This window comes from Cygnus atratus, chromosome 5 (genome assembly GCF_013377495.2).
Source record: "Cygnus atratus isolate AKBS03 ecotype Queensland, Australia chromosome 5, CAtr_DNAZoo_HiC_assembly, whole genome shotgun sequence".
Classification (NCBI taxonomy): Eukaryota; Metazoa; Chordata; class Aves; order Anseriformes; family Anatidae; genus Cygnus; species Cygnus atratus.
Window position 1 is genome coordinate 3,304,539 of NC_066366.1, and position 15,331 is coordinate 3,319,869.

Sequence of the window (15,331 nt, forward strand, 5' to 3'; positions counted from 1 at the left end):
ATTTTAATTTAAACCATAAGTTTTCTACACTCATTTCCTGTGCTCGTATTAAAAGCAACCTTTCATAACTACCAAAACTCAAAACCGATTAGATGGGCCGTATACATTACTAACTCACCAGGCACAACCCATCCAGATTGCACTAGCCTGTTGTTGTTGCAACTCTCTGTTCCTTACAAAGTCCTCTTTGGAAAGGTTTTAGCACTGGCAGCCTATGAGCTTCAGGGTTAGGAAATGACTGTCAGATCCCAAAGACAAGACATAAAAGCAAATCTAGGGATATCTTCCTATGTATCTTCATGCCAGCCAACTGCTAGGATAGCAGGTTGCCACTGCTTGGTGACAGCGTACACTTAAAAAGTACCCGTCTAAAAGCTGCAAGTTAGAGCTCCGTTCCTGACGTGTTCAGTCAGCAGGAGGAGAACTTGGGATACATGTGGGATTTTGCCCAGAAGAATAAATACCGTTGAGTCCCTCTCACTAACGAGATGACTTTTCCTAGAATGAAGAGAGACCAGAGGCATCACAACCCATTAAAGGAAGAAGTTACAGAGATAAATACCTAGCTGAACTATTAGGTAATCACATTAACATCTTATAACTCTTTACACTGGGGGAAGCTGAGATATGGAAACACTCGTCTGCAAAACAGCCTGCTAGCATATATGCAGTGCAGCAAATACTTCACATAAGCTGTTTAGTGGTCACGAAACCAGGTCTCAATTATCTAGTCTGAAGCAAGTGGCTGGAGCTTAAACTATTCATCTGCAACCAGACTGAGCAAATTCTTCCAGATCACCACTTCCCCTCACACAGATCACTTCATGAGATGCAGCGCTTGTTTGTGTTCTGTGTTTTTTCAATTTACAGATATTCTTAAGGAAATAATTTCAGGGTACAGCATTGGCTCAAACTAGAAAAACCTTTAAACTGTGAGCAAAATCCCTGACTTTATACAAGCTCAGCTGCATTTTAAGATCCCAGGTCACGCTTACACTTGAACAAACATTCGGCCAGCACAGAGTAGATTATTCTCAAATTCTGCTCAAAATGATCAATTTGACCATCAGTTCCCTTTTTGGAGGAGACTTCTGGAGGGTCAGCCTAAATACTCAAGGCCTCCCATCAGACAAGTCAAAGCAGCCATGGAGGAGGGGAAGCCACCATTAAAAATGTGTGGAATGTGGCCTACTCGGAGGGAGGCAGCTAATGCTGGGACAAAGGAGGTGACTACTTTAGATCTAAGGCTCTTTTCCCATACAGTCGCACCAACACAGATATTGGACAATTTCAAATATTAGACTCCTAGAAAGATTAGTGAATTTAATCAACATTTACAGAATATACATGGCTGAAGATTAGTTTCACAAAAAAAAGCTTATCAAATCCTTTGACTACCTGATATATACTATATCCATCCTAATGCACGCAAGACCTTTTAGACAGCAAAACAAAAAGTGTCTAAGTATTTTGGCTACTTCAAAAGCTGAGCTTTGAAGAGTCTTTTTTAAACTCAAAGAGTATGCTTCAATACATTTGAATGTAACCTTCCAGCAAGATAAAAGAAAAAGCAGAAACTCCAGAGAGTTTCTATGCATTTTCTATAGTTAGCAGATTCAGGCCACAGATACAGGAATTCAGAAGTTTTTCCGTTTTTAAGCATCCTTGTTCAGAGCAGTGCACACAAGTCACGAATTTCTCCCTCCTTGCAGGAAACAACGCTCTCAGCACTAACACCCGGCGGAATCACACAGGTTCTGCGGAGGATGGTGCCTGGGCTTTCGTGGCCGTTTCACAGCACAACCCCATCGGCAGCAGCGCAACAGGTGAAGTCCTGAGCTACATAACTGGCAGAAGAGAAGTGCCTCAACCCATCTTTACTGACAGAGACATGTTTTAAGGTGACGCTTGAAGCTGAAGCACGCTCAGGACAATTCCAGCCCAATTCCCTCGGGATGATTCGCCTTGCAGAGTGCCTCCAGCTGATTACTCCTCCAGTAGCCCAGGCACACAGGGCAGTTTGCAAGTTCACTGATCGTAACAGCCAAACAAGGCGAGAGCTCCAAGTGCTGTACTTTGGCAGGCAGTGGTATCACCTGTACAGCATAAAATAACATTGCACCAGCAGCTAGAGAAGTAGCTAAGCTATACACAAGATTGCACAGAGGTTCAGTGTGCCCTTTCCCTTAGTTTATGGGAGAGACTTCTGGCCTCAAAACAGGTCAGAGCACGCACATCGGAACAAGAGCAGGCCGCCGGCAGCACTGCCGCTCGGTGGCAAGCTGGTAAGAGGCAGCACGAAAGCAGCGAGGCAGGATGCTCAAACCGGTCCACCCGCTCTACCAGGGGAGCCCTGGTGCCGCAGGCAGAACACCTCACTTCTGGAAACAACAGAAAAGCCTGTCCCTGGAGAGATGGAAATAAGATCCATTTCCACACTTCAGAACTTCTCATTTTAGTGCTCTCAGACTGCAAGACAAGAGACATTTAGCTTCACAGATGGAGTTGTTTTACCTTGCTTATGTGCTGACTTTGGCCTTGTAGGTTTACCTTCAAGCTTGAGGGTCTGGAATTGTTTAGTTCAGCACACAACCTACAAAATTCTCCAAATTTATTGCAGGAGTGCTGCTGAGCACATTCCCCACCCCCCCACCCCCGTAATATTCAAGCTGAGAGCTCCAAAGCAAGGTGAAAAGCTGGCTCACAGGGACAAGGAGCACCAGGCGAAGGCAAGTCAGCATATGGGAAACAGAAATGCTTCAGCACTTACATCTGCAGCGTGGAAATCTCTATCAGAGTATGTGGTCAAGACTCAGATAACTTTATTTGGGGCCTGGGGAGAGGCAAGAGAATGACGTGCAAGGATAATGTGCTTCTAGGGGACCTGGAAGACAAACACTAGGAAAAAGAATCCCTAAGCAGCAACTGAAAACACAAAACTAATAAAAAATGTCCTGGCAACTGTTTTCTTAGTGATGCTGCATCATGCAAAGCCTAAATCCTTTTAAATATACCACCAGTACTTATTTTGCTAATGAAGACTTATTAGCATGAGCTAGTAGAAGAAAACGTCACATGCGTTTTTAGCAGCATCTCCTTCTTTAGCAGTAGTGCTGGCAGCACATACTCAAGCGTATTATCAACAACTACTTTTTCTGCATGATTACAAAGAACCTTCTTAAAAGGAAAGGCAAACACAGAAAAACTACTAGGAACATGCAGTTTAGAAACATCCTACTACAAGCAGCACATATTAACGTAATCCCATTTACTTTCCTTACATAAGTCTAATAACAGAAGATATTTAACAGATCACTTTTCCATCCAAAGATGCCAGATTTTTCACACAGATTTACCATCAACATCCTACCATTTCATGGTCTACATACTACATAAGAAGCACAACATTCAGCTTCACTTGCAGGTTTTCAAATTTTTTATTTGCTTAAATTAGAAATGCTGAAGACACTCTGTGGCATGACCTGAACAAGTTAGTTTTGCCAGAAAAACCTGAAACTGGAGAGATCTTAAAATCAAAATTTCATCTTTTTCTAGCAAATATAACTAATGAATCAACATGTTAAATCACTACAGTTGCAGAATACTCAGACCAGCACTGGAAAAGTAATTTCCTTGTAAGTTTTAGGGAGGCTCAAGTTTATTTTCTGGCTTGAAAGAGTTGAGGAAAGTGACGCATGTGACAGTCATGAACACGTACGACTTAGGTTTATCTGCTCAGAAGTACAGCTACGCATAGGTCTTCTGCATAAAGATCTTCAGTTCAAGAAAAAAGAAGTGTGACAGTAACTCCGGAGCATTTTGTTGTGTGGGGTTCACATCTAGTTAATTACTAATGCACGCTGGTCCTAGCAGCTAATACTTTATCCTAAGCTTAATGGGGTCCTTTTATGTAGTCTCTCACCACCCGAAGCACTAACACACTGCTCTATCCCCATTCACCACAAATTACAGCTTACTGTCTTGACAGAGCTGGCAAGTCGGTGCAGGTCTGGGTAAGCCGGCTCCACGGCCAGATGAAGTTGTTTGCAGAGCTGCACAGCGAACCAGACAGGGTAACTGATCCCGGGTAGAAACATTCCCCAGTTATTTTTAACTCTGATCGCTTAAGGAGTTTCAGAGAACTTGATGGAGAAAATAGCCTTAGTGGCACAATCGCTGCGGCAGCACGGGGACCCGTTGAATGCTTTTCCTTCACAGTAGTACTAGCTTACCATATTAAATGCTCAGCTACAGCAAAACCCTGTTCTTCAGGCTTGAAGAGTAAAAACTGTTCTCCCAGCCCTGCTCCTCCCCACTGGCTGTCCCTTTTTAAAAAGCAAAAAACAACTTGTCCTCACTTTCAAGGCCCTTCCATCTCTCCAGCTGCACCACCGCTGCTCCAACCCGCTGAAGTCTTCAGTATGTCCCTCGTGTCCACATATGCACCGCTCGCTCCCCACCGCATTTCTGGGGAGTAACTTCTCAAGTCCTGTGTAAGCTTTTACTGTTGCTTCCGTCAGCACGAAGGTAAGACTTCATGTCACTGACATCTTCCTTGCTCTATCCGCACCAAGTGACCAGCTCCTTGAGCAGTTTTGCCACGTGTCAGCTCATCTGTAGGTTGCACAAAGTTTACCAAGGAGCTTACCCTCACCCAGGATCTCAACCCATAACCAGACCTTACGGCACTTCCCCATGTAATTAGAGAAGTGCATTGCAACCCTCCCCAACCACCTACACCCAGCTCACGTCAAGGCTCTGCATACACTTCAGGACAGCCACAGCGCAAGCTCCAAAGCTTTTCCTTTGCTGGCAGCAGATAAGAAACCAGGAGCCCACTTTCATGACGGGCAGCACTGCACATGGTGCTCAGTTAGTCACAAGATCAAGTGCTTCAAATGTGAACACCTGGCCTTCCTTAACTGAGCCCTGAGCAGTCCTTGCACGGCATTCCACCCCAGCCCTCTTAAAAGCAACCTAACAAAAGCAAGCAACCTATAAAAAAAGGTTAAAAAAAACCCGTGGAAGCTCCATCTAGAAACAGAGCTACATATCAAGGAGTTTACCCATTTGACTTTGGCACCAATGCCGGTACGTGACTAGTTTAGGTATACACATGGTGGATCCTCAGAAAAGAGTAAGAAAAGGCAAAGCAACGAGATGAAGTAAACGTCTTTTTCTCTGCTATCTACTCCAAGTAATTAAGTTATAAAGATAGGAAAGAAATATTTTCTTTCACATCACCTATTCCCCCAGAGGGGCTTAGAGGCTATTCTGGACCCAAGCTGCAACCACAATGAAGCTGTGAGACAAAACACACAACTAGCAAAGAAAAGGCAAAAAAAGAACTGAGAAAAAATAAATAAATAAATTTGAGATCATAGGGCATGCAGCATTTAGTAAAGAAAAATACAGTTCAAGACAAGCAGGTAGGGCCTCACCCAGCGCTCATACAGAATTCATTCATCTAAGATTCAGCTCAATTCCCCAAATTTCTAGCAATGGGTTACCACTACTATCTATCAGCATTTTTAAACAGAACTCCACCAACTCTATATGGCAAACATTGCCTACAGGTGTTATTTATAATTAAGCTACCTACTCTGTATCCCATTCACTCCACCCCTTTTGGTAAAAATTTGTCTAGGCTGATTTGAGTTACATCCAGAAATTTTTGGACATGTTATACACAAAGCCAGAGGGAAAAGTCCAGATGTGAGGAGCAATTCCAAATGTGATTTCAGTTAGTATTGGTTTAACATATTTCTTGAAACAGAGCGCATTTATAACGCGTGGTGCATTTACCTGGATGTTATGTTTTACTTCAACCATGCTCATGGCCATATTCGAGCACAGGACTACCAACGCAGTGAGCTAAACTGCCTCATCATCAGGAGCAAGTGAGAAGTTACCCGTCTGTGTCACACAGTCTAGACCTGAAAAAAAGACTAATTTTGGAAGGTCTGCAGAAACCTAGCTTCCTACCAGCCTGCCAGACAGCCGCTCTATTTCCCCTGAGGAAGCTGGTATTCATCTCAGAGCAGTTCAAGGAGCTCAGCCCCAACATTTGCAGTGCAGGTAACGCTCCTGGTAAACGCGAACAGGTTAGGGGTAAACCCGAGCACCTCGGCCCTCCCAAACTCCCTCTGCAGAAGGGCTCACCAACCAGGCTCCCCACAGCGGCATGGCACAGGGCTGCAGTTGGAGGGATGTGGCTCTGTGCCAGCCATGCCCGCACATCCCAGGCAGCACAAAGGGCGGCTGCCTACGGCGTGGGAAGCCATGCCAGCACTCCTTGTGCAAGCGGCGCTACCAGCCAGCAGATAACCGAAGGTACGTCAATATTGACTCGCTGCGCCAGCGACTGCTGCGGGGGTTAATACGTGGCAAGGTGCTCTAAGTTATCTCAAAGGAATTTCACTTTGGGAAAGAAGCATGAATTCCACAGAACTGGAACGATCAGTATCTTAACACTGAAGTGCTACTCCAAACGTGTGCCCGCTTTTGAACCGAGGGTGCTTCTTACAGAGCTGTTCTCGCAGTGTGCCCCTGGCATCCGTTAACGTGCGGCGTCCCTGCCGGGCAGGTTACATTGCAGCACACCCCTGGAGCCCCAAAGCCTAAAACACCGTCCCTACACGCCTCCAGACAGCCAGGCCCACACACCGCCCAGCAGCTGGGGCTGCTCCTCACCACACCTTGACAGTGGCACCAGGCGGCTGCACTGCTGGAAAGCTGCACCGCTGGGATGCCGCGAGGAGCTGCCACGCATGCGCAACATCAGGGTAGCACACCAGGTTCTTGGCAGCTATTGGCAGGTTTTCAGCCATTCCTTCTTGCCTGCGAGTTAGGCCAGAAGTTAGATCTGCAGCCTGGCAGCTGCAGCGGTTACAACTGAGCACCAAGTCTCCCTTGGTGGCAGTACTCCGGAAAGCCAGGAGCCAAGGGGTTCAAGTTTCACAAGAAGTGAAACAACCAGCCCTTATTATTCCAGGTGACTGCATCACAAGTGCCTTGTTTGGACTAGGATTTTTATTTCCCACCTTCTCCCAACATACGCACATGCCACCTTTAACCCTGATAGATGCCAGCCGGCGCTAAGCTGCTCATGCTCCTCAACTGTATTTTGCCATCTTTTGTTACACCGCACTACTTACCACAAAAAGGCCCCATTCTTTATCAAAATGTAAGCACACTACTCGAAGCATAGCCCTACATGAATCCACAGCCTGGAATTCATGGCATTTTATTCCTTGTTTTTTAAATGGTCTCACTTGAAGAGCGCTTTCTGAGGGCCAGCAGTGGTTTGTCAGAGCACCTAGGAACAAGAGAGGGATTTGCAGCCCCTCCACGTGCAGCACGCAGGAGCGGTACCGGATAGACAGACACCAGGGGCTGCCGAACAGCCAGTGTGGCGGCACAAACACCAGCTGCATTTCAGTTGTTGCTTTTCCATCTGCTTTACCACTCTGTTTTAGAGCTGTACCATTAAATTCGGAACAGGCCATTTTCTGGCCCAACAGCTATATCAGATATAAAAGGTGCTTGGAGTAACCCACCTTCAGCTGTATTTCTAGTTCGTGAGAACTAACATCCTGGTGAAAGCAGCAGCAGGGGAAAAGAAAGGAAAAAGAAAAATAGCTGATCAGTTGCTCACCACCCACCTCTAAGTAATATATGCTTGCTTTCAGAGAAACATCTGATATTAGGCTTGAAGAGTCAACAAATTTACATCCTATTTGCTTTACTCGCTTGCTCAGTAACACAACCAGCTCAGGTCCCACCAGAACTCATTACTGACAGTTGGAAGAGCAGGAGAAGACATTTACGCAGCAAATTTCCACTTGTAAATACAGCATGAATTCAGTATGTACACACAAAAATCCCTACATACATTCTGTATCACATTAAGTGCTTTAGCAGCCTAAAACTTGTTTGTGTGTTACCACACTCAACATTAAGTTGACCAACAAACTAAGCTCAACTCAGTCCCACTGAACTACATCCACTCAAGACCACCTCCAGTGACATTTATAAACAAATACATCCGTGTAACCCACTAGAGTCTTATTCAGTATGCAAACATACATGCGCATTTGTCACAAAGCAAAATCTTTAGTTTTATGAAGGGGCAGAACAAATAATTTTAACAACTTGGATCAAAAGCATCCACAATTTTGCAGAGCAGATACTTGAAAGAACAGAACGTTAGGGGGTTTCTTGCTGTACAGTGCTGAAACCAGCTATGCACAGTTCAATTTAATCAAAAAAAAGCATGAAGTAAATGGCAACTGCAGGACAAAATACGCAGAGGGTGATTAAGTATTTGCTAGGCTGTACTCCCTTTGAGTAAGGAAACCTGAACATTACAAAGGGCTGAGTTAGAAGGGAATGTGGGGTATTTTGTGACAGACCTCTGCATGACAGCTGGAGAAAAGCTATTGTGGCAACAGCTGTGTGCTCTGCACAGCTCATACTCCCAAATACCTCAGCCTGCTACAAGGCCAGTTAACTGCCTGCAATTTATTTTAAAAGTTTTCTGCCTCTTTTGGGATCTCAGCATGATGGATTATTTGTTTATTTTTTAAATAAGAGGAGGAATGCTTAGCTCCAGCACTTACAGTTTTAAAAAGACCGTGGTATAAAGTCTAACTATCATTTGCTGGGGCTTTCCTAAAGTTTATAGCTGGTGACGGATCCCATCTACTCTACTATTAAAACTTCTCCACTTCCTGTCTAACAGCACACAGACTAGGGAGCACGAAGTTCATATATCACATCCTGATTTAAAGGAAATGATTTTAAAATTCCAGGATGAAATCCTGTCCCACCAACGCTAATATCAAGCTCTGTTTATCTCCTCAGAGGAAGGATTTTGAGGAGCACAGTAGTCATCTCCCTGCCGAAAGCTTTGATCTGTTACTGTGTATGCTAAAATTTCTCCAAGCTGTAAGAGGAGCCTCTGAAGAGCAAACCTAGCCTCACACGCAGCTCCACACAGGCGAAGAGCTGCATCCCATGTACCGCTCCCGCTGCGCTGGTCAGCACGAAGACGCCAAACCCAGTACGGGGAAGGGCTTTCTTGCGTGACACCAGTTCGTTCACCCAGCCCCCTTACAAGGACATTGTTGTTTCAGCTCGGATTTTAGCACAACCGATAGTCTCACATAGAGGAGTGCTTTGCCTGCTGATCAGTGCCACAGTAAGAGCCTGGCCCCAGCAGCAGGTCCCGGTATCAGGATGAGTGCCTCCAGCTTCCCCGCCAACACCTGAGCAAGGCTGAGAGCGATGCACTGCCTGCACATCCCCGAAAGCTGCCAAGAGAAAGCAGCTGACATGGTCCTCCCTACATCCCCAGTTCCCTCTTCGCTTATTCCAGCTGAAATGAACGAACAGCTTTCCCTCTTTCCAAATATAAAAACCCTTTAGTCTTTCAAAGGGACACCGTGAATAAAGGCGCATGCCCGGCACCACAACAGTCTTGTTTACTGGGAAATAATTAGCAGCACTGAAGCAGAAGCAAGAGTAACTGTACTGAAGTACTCCTTTACAGGAAGTTAAACACAGGGCTATAGGGAAGCAAGTCCAAGCGTGGAAATATTCACTAGTGCCAGTAAGAAAAAAAACTTTCCTTTTTAAGCTTCAGAACTGAGACAGCAACAACCACACTATCACAAGCAATAGAGAAGCAAAACAGAATTGAAATCCCTCACTGACATCAAGATCTGTCATGAGGCCAAATCTCGTACCGAGCCATGTTTTAGTGAGGCAACTACAAGTTTGTCACTTAATCCTAAACAATTCCAAAAATGAAGCATGTGACTTACTCGTAATCAATTTTAAAACACTTCAGAGTGGCTTCTACACAGTCTTAAAAGACAAACAACATACTTGGCAATATATTTGCCACACAAAAATGACAGAAGCAGTTGTACGGCATCACGCACACTTGATAACATCACAAGCACAAGACGCTCCAGATACCGTGGTGTACAAATAATCCATCAAGCCTCACCTCTCGCTGTCTGTAGCTATGTAGTAATACAGAACTCATCTCTCAGGAACCTAAGGTTCTGCTCAAAACATCTTGATTTCTCTGCCATTTCTCAGGTTGTTCAGAAGGCTGAATTGTCTGCTAAAGATCACTCCGTGGTGGCAAGATTTCATCTCAAGATAAAGCAACTAAGAGGGCAAAACGATGCAGATAGTTGAATACAAACTGACTACAAGTTATTTTGAAAAATTCGCCTTCAACACATCAGCTCAGCGCTACATTGCTATTCCGACACCACTCTTCTAAAGTAAAACATTTCTTTTACTGCTACTGCTTGGAAGAAATTCTTAAATGATACAAAGCAGGCTTAGGTTCCACCTTTGCAAGTCTTCTCTGGAAGACCAGTGTCGGTAGAAGCTCTTGAGCCAAAACTTTCTACGTGCGTGCGACTCAAGCTCTTAGCTGAAAGAATAATTTCTACAGGTACTCAAATACTGAAACGACGCAGTACTCTGCAGAGCCTTACTGCTATTAAAACAAACGCACGTAACAAGGCATTAAGCATGAACTTTGTTTTTTTCTATTCTTCCTTCTGCCGTTAATAGAAGTGTCTGCATCATCTTTGCTGCGATGTTAAAATTATCCAAAAGCCTTTAACGCAGCCAATACAAGTCCATTCGGTGACGTTTCCCAACGCAGCAGCATTTCGGAGCCGAACTTAAGCCCCGCTCGGCTGCGCGCGCTGCTGTCCCCGCCAGCCGGGCTGCCCGCAGGGCCGGGCGGGCAATGCCCCCTAAAGCAACAGGACCGCGTCCGAGTGAGCGGCGCTGGACCCAGCCTGCGCCGGCCCCACGCAGGAGGGCGCGGGCAAGTAACGGGGGCCGGGGCGAGGAGCGCTGCTCGCGGGGTGCCGCACGAGCCGCCCCCCGCTCGGGGAAGGCCGGGCAGAGGCTCGGCTCGGCTCCCCGGGGTGCGGGCCCGGGCCCGGACCCGGCGGGGCGAGGCCGGCACCTTCCCCTTCCCTTTCCCCTTCCCGCAGGGGCGCCGCGGGAGCCGGGCCCGGCGCGGCCCCACCCCGGCGCCGCGGGCACCGCCGGGACGGAGGCGGCCGCCGCCGCCCCCTCCCCGCTCCCTCCCGGGGGGCGCCCAGCGGGACCCCAAGGTCACGGCACCGCCCCTGCGGGGCTGCCCGCACCGAATGGCCCGGCCCGGCCCGGCCCGGCCCCCCCCGCGCTGCACGGCAGGCGGCGCCCAGGCCCCGGCCGGGCGGCACGGAGCGGGGCGGCGCGGAGCCTCCCCGTCGCGGCCGGCCCTCACCTGGATGAACTGGATGGTGAGCGCCGACTTGCCCACGCCGCCGCCGCCCACCACCACCAGCCGGTACTTCTCCTGTCCCGGGCCGTCCCTGCAGCCCGCGGCCATGGGGGAGCCGGGGGGCGCCGAGCGCGGCAGCGCCGCCGGGTCCGGCGCCTGCCTCCTGCCTTCCTCTTCCTCCTGCTGCTGCTGCTCCTCCCGGCCGAGCAGCCACAGGCCCCGCTGCCCCGCGCAGTGCCCCGCCGGGCGGTGCGGCGCCGCCGAGCCGAGCCGAACCGAACAGAGCCGAGCGAGCGCCGCCCGCCCCCGCAGCCAGGGCGCCGCGGCTACAAATGGCCGCCGGGGGGCGGGGCCAGCCCGGCGGTATGCTAATGTGGCTCTGCATATGCATGACGGGGCGGGGTAATTAAACTTTGGGGGCAATAAGGCACCGCGGAGCTAAGGGGGAGCCCCCCGAAGGCCGCACCCAGCCGGGGAAGGCAGCGGCGTGTGTGTTGTCTGAGCCCTGCCGTTCCTGAGCTGCCCTGCTGAACCTTGCCATTTGCATGCTGGACTGACCTGCTGGAAGAAATAGGGGAAAGCAAAGCACGGCGAGTAACATAGCTCAGCGCTGTCCTGGCTCGGTGGGAGGGAGAGGGTTTGACACAGAGAAAAAACACAGCCGGTGAGGTAACGGGGTAGCTGCAAGAAAGAGGTGAGAGGCGTTGGGTTCATTCCTGTGCTCTCAGGAGGAAAGGCAGGACCCTGGGCTTGGTGCTCCTGCGGTGATCAGCCAGTGCTCCACGTCCATTTCCTTATTGCCCTGGCTGATCAGAAACAAGGAATGGCTTGCACAGGAGAGATCAAATAGCCTAGGATTTCCCACCTTGGAAAAGAGAAGTGAGAGAGCGGTCTAGCAGAGGTCTGTAAAGTCCTAAGCAGCACAGAGAAGTCGGACAGAGAAAGTTTCAAAGCAGGAGAATTGAGGGACACCCAGTGACAGTATGAAGAAACAAGTTCAGACAGAAACAAAAGGATGTTTTTTTCCCCACAGACACAACAACGGGAGCAAGGAACACTCTGCCACAAGGTGCTGTGGAAGGCAAAACTGTAACTGAGCTGACGGAAGGTTAGACCAAGTCATTTGGTATAGAGCAGATACCAAACAGAGATCAGGGACATGGCTGTGACTGAGGAGGTTTCTAACACGCTGGCAGCCTGAAGATGGCTGGCTGGGAGGAACAAGTCACCTTGCACGTGCCCCGGTCCTGGAGCTCTCCCTGACCAGTCACTCACTGGCCTCCGCCAGGCCCAGGAGCCGGTGAGTGCATGAAGTCAGCAGGCCGAGTCCTCTCCTCCTGTGCTCCTAGCTGCAGGAAAAAACAAGTGCTGGCTCCATGAAGTAAAAGAAGAAACTGAACTGCTGCTAGTTTACCAGGCATTAGTTTAACCGGGGGGGTTGTTTGTTTTCAATAAAAGCCCCGTTAGGGTTCCATGGTTGGCTGCTAGCACAGGAACCAGCAGGCTGCTCGCAGCTCACTGATGTGGAGGCCGACTTGAGCCCAGATGAGTTCTAAGAACGCCGTAATCTCTACGCCAACTATTGCAACAGGATATTTGGTTCCTTTGGTCTAGAGATACATAGAAACAAACATTTTATTTTTCCCTTATCTTTTTTTTTTAAGGTTTCAGTTTCATCATACGTCACTTTAAATAGCTATTTTTGCTGGTGTGGCTATCCGGTCTTGTGAATTTCACTAAAGAAACAACAAGAGTCCCTTAACACTGACAGATAAAGGATTAAAACAATTAACACAATCATCCATTACTTTAACAAAGGCTCTATTGTTAAAACTTGTTACTGTTAAATCCTTTGTGTTTGTTATTTTGGGGAATGAAATCCAGTTTCACAAATAAAGCAATATTCTTGCAAAGCACAAGGCAGCGATCGCAGAACAAGAGCTGGGCAGCAACAGAAGAACAGCACGTTTTTGTGGGGTGTAACTTATCCAAAGATCCCTGGGACAGACTCAGTGCCTTGTTTTCCCTCTGGCAGCCCTTGCTACGAGCCCTAGTTTTGGGAAACACAGAGCTTACCCGTGAATAGACATGGAGATGAGGACACAGCACAAGTCAGGATTCATTTCAGGACTGGCTAACCTAGGAATGGCTGAAAAATGAGGTGTGTAGAAGGTGAAGACAAGAAACTTGTAACTGATAAAAGGTGCCGGGGAAGATGATTAGAAAAGGGTTTTGTATGGTCCATGAGATCAGGAAAATAAATTCTGCAGCTCCATAGGGAACAGCAGTGTGTCCATAGGGAGGTGGAAAGTGCAGAGTTTCATACTAGAGAGGAAGCACTTGAACTATCAAGATGTGAGATGGCAAAGATGTGGCCAAAGTTTTGGTAAAGTGACTGGGAAAGAAAGTACAGCTTTTAGAACCGTTACATAGAAAGAAGCTGCATCATTTCAGATCTAGCCTGAATATGTGTATTTAAAGAGAGACAAAAATCAAGAATGGCATCCAGATGGCAAGCTTAAAAGATAGAGCACCACAGTGCTTTATATAATGACAGAAAAAAAGGTTTCAGGAAGTGCTTGGGGGGAAAATCCAGAACTTCATTGTACATTGGCAGCCTGGCAAAGATGTCTTCTAACCTCCCAAGCTGACATCTATGCAGTAAGTGACATACTGAGAGCTAAAAAGTGCTCTGTGAGAACATGACAGCTTAATTAAGAGAGAACTTGTTCACAGACTTACCCCAGAAAAAAGTTACAAAATCTTTGGGACATGAGTCAGCACGGTAGGTTACTGTAACGCTGAGTTATGCCATTAGCGTAGCATTACATACATTCCTACAGGTGGCATTGTTTATTTACCCCGTGCAAACAGGCGCTGAGCATCACCCCTCATACCATATGGACACCACAACCTAATGAAACCCATGTGCTGCAATTTGCATCAAGAACTCCACTGCTGAGCATACAAGGGCAGGTGATGGGGCTTCACAAAGTCATAACACAAGAAGCTAGGGGCAAGTGTTACAATGTGATTTTCCTTGGGATAAAAATGGAAGACTTAATTCAAAATAAAATGTGCAATATTTTTTCCTGCATAAAAAAAAAAAAGACAAAACCAAAATAAAACAAACAAAAAAACCCACCTTGAACTATTTGTTACACTTACCAGCAACCAGAAACTAAAAGAAAAGACAAGGTATTTCTTCTCAGGCACACATACCGGTTTCTATCTGAGTAAGAAGTAAAACTATTTTCAGCCAAGTAACTGCAGCTTTTTATAAAATGTTCGTGTATTTTTGTATCTACCTATTCCAGTAAAGAACTCTGTAGTAAATACTCATATACATGCACAGACACTTCAAAATATGTCATTTTCTTTGAGGTTTGAAATTGTCTTTTCTTTTTTTTTTTTATTTTCTGTAAGTTCTGTAAGTTGGGCTTGACAATTTTTATTAATTACATGATTCCTTTAGAACTTCAGATGTGCTATACCCAATGGTAATTATAAAACAATGGCATCCCAAGGAAAAATGAGTAAAAGTCTCCCACAGTAACTGAGTAAGACCAGGATTTTAGACAAGGAATTTGAGATGCTGTATGTTTTCCCTGACACTTACATAACTGCACAGAGTAAGGAACAAGTGGGAGAATGTTCTTCAGTGGAAAATGCAACAACAGTCATTTAGTGAGCAGGTCAGGTCTGGCATGCTCAGATGTCCAGGCAATCCTGTAGCAAAACAACCAGTCCAAAACCAGTTTGTCCAAAACAAACCAACGTATATTTACATATACATTTAGATTTTGTGTTTCTATATATATTTATATATTTATTGCTTGATATTGCTGGGATAAAAAAACAAGCAGGAAAGAAATCCAAGCTAGCACCTTTCAGACCTTCCCTATAAACCCTAAAAAAGTGAAGGTGAGCCTAAGCCTACAATAAAACGAAAAATTCTCCATAAATCACACATAAATTATTCCTTTTAAGACCCTTGCCCTATTGGGAAGGAGACAGTACCTT

At 46.7% G+C, this 15,331-nt stretch overlaps 1 protein-coding gene across 2 annotated transcripts in view; it reads right to left on the reverse strand.

Annotated features, from left to right (window-relative positions):
* RRAS2 (RAS related 2) overlaps positions 1-11,661 on the reverse strand; it is a 41,834-nt gene extending 30,173 nt beyond the window's left edge. The window contains exon 1 of one of the 2 annotated variants that reach the window (XM_035550410.2): positions 11,312-11,661. In XM_035550410.2, the coding sequence (XP_035406303.1) occupies positions 11,312-11,416 (105 nt within the window). In that variant the 5' untranslated portion in view covers positions 11,417-11,661. Of the gene's footprint in view, positions 1-10,015; positions 11,023-11,311 lie in introns of those variants that run through there. The other variant, XM_035550411.2, reaches the window with a different exon arrangement.
* Between the last annotated feature and the right edge of the window lie 3,670 nt (positions 11,662-15,331).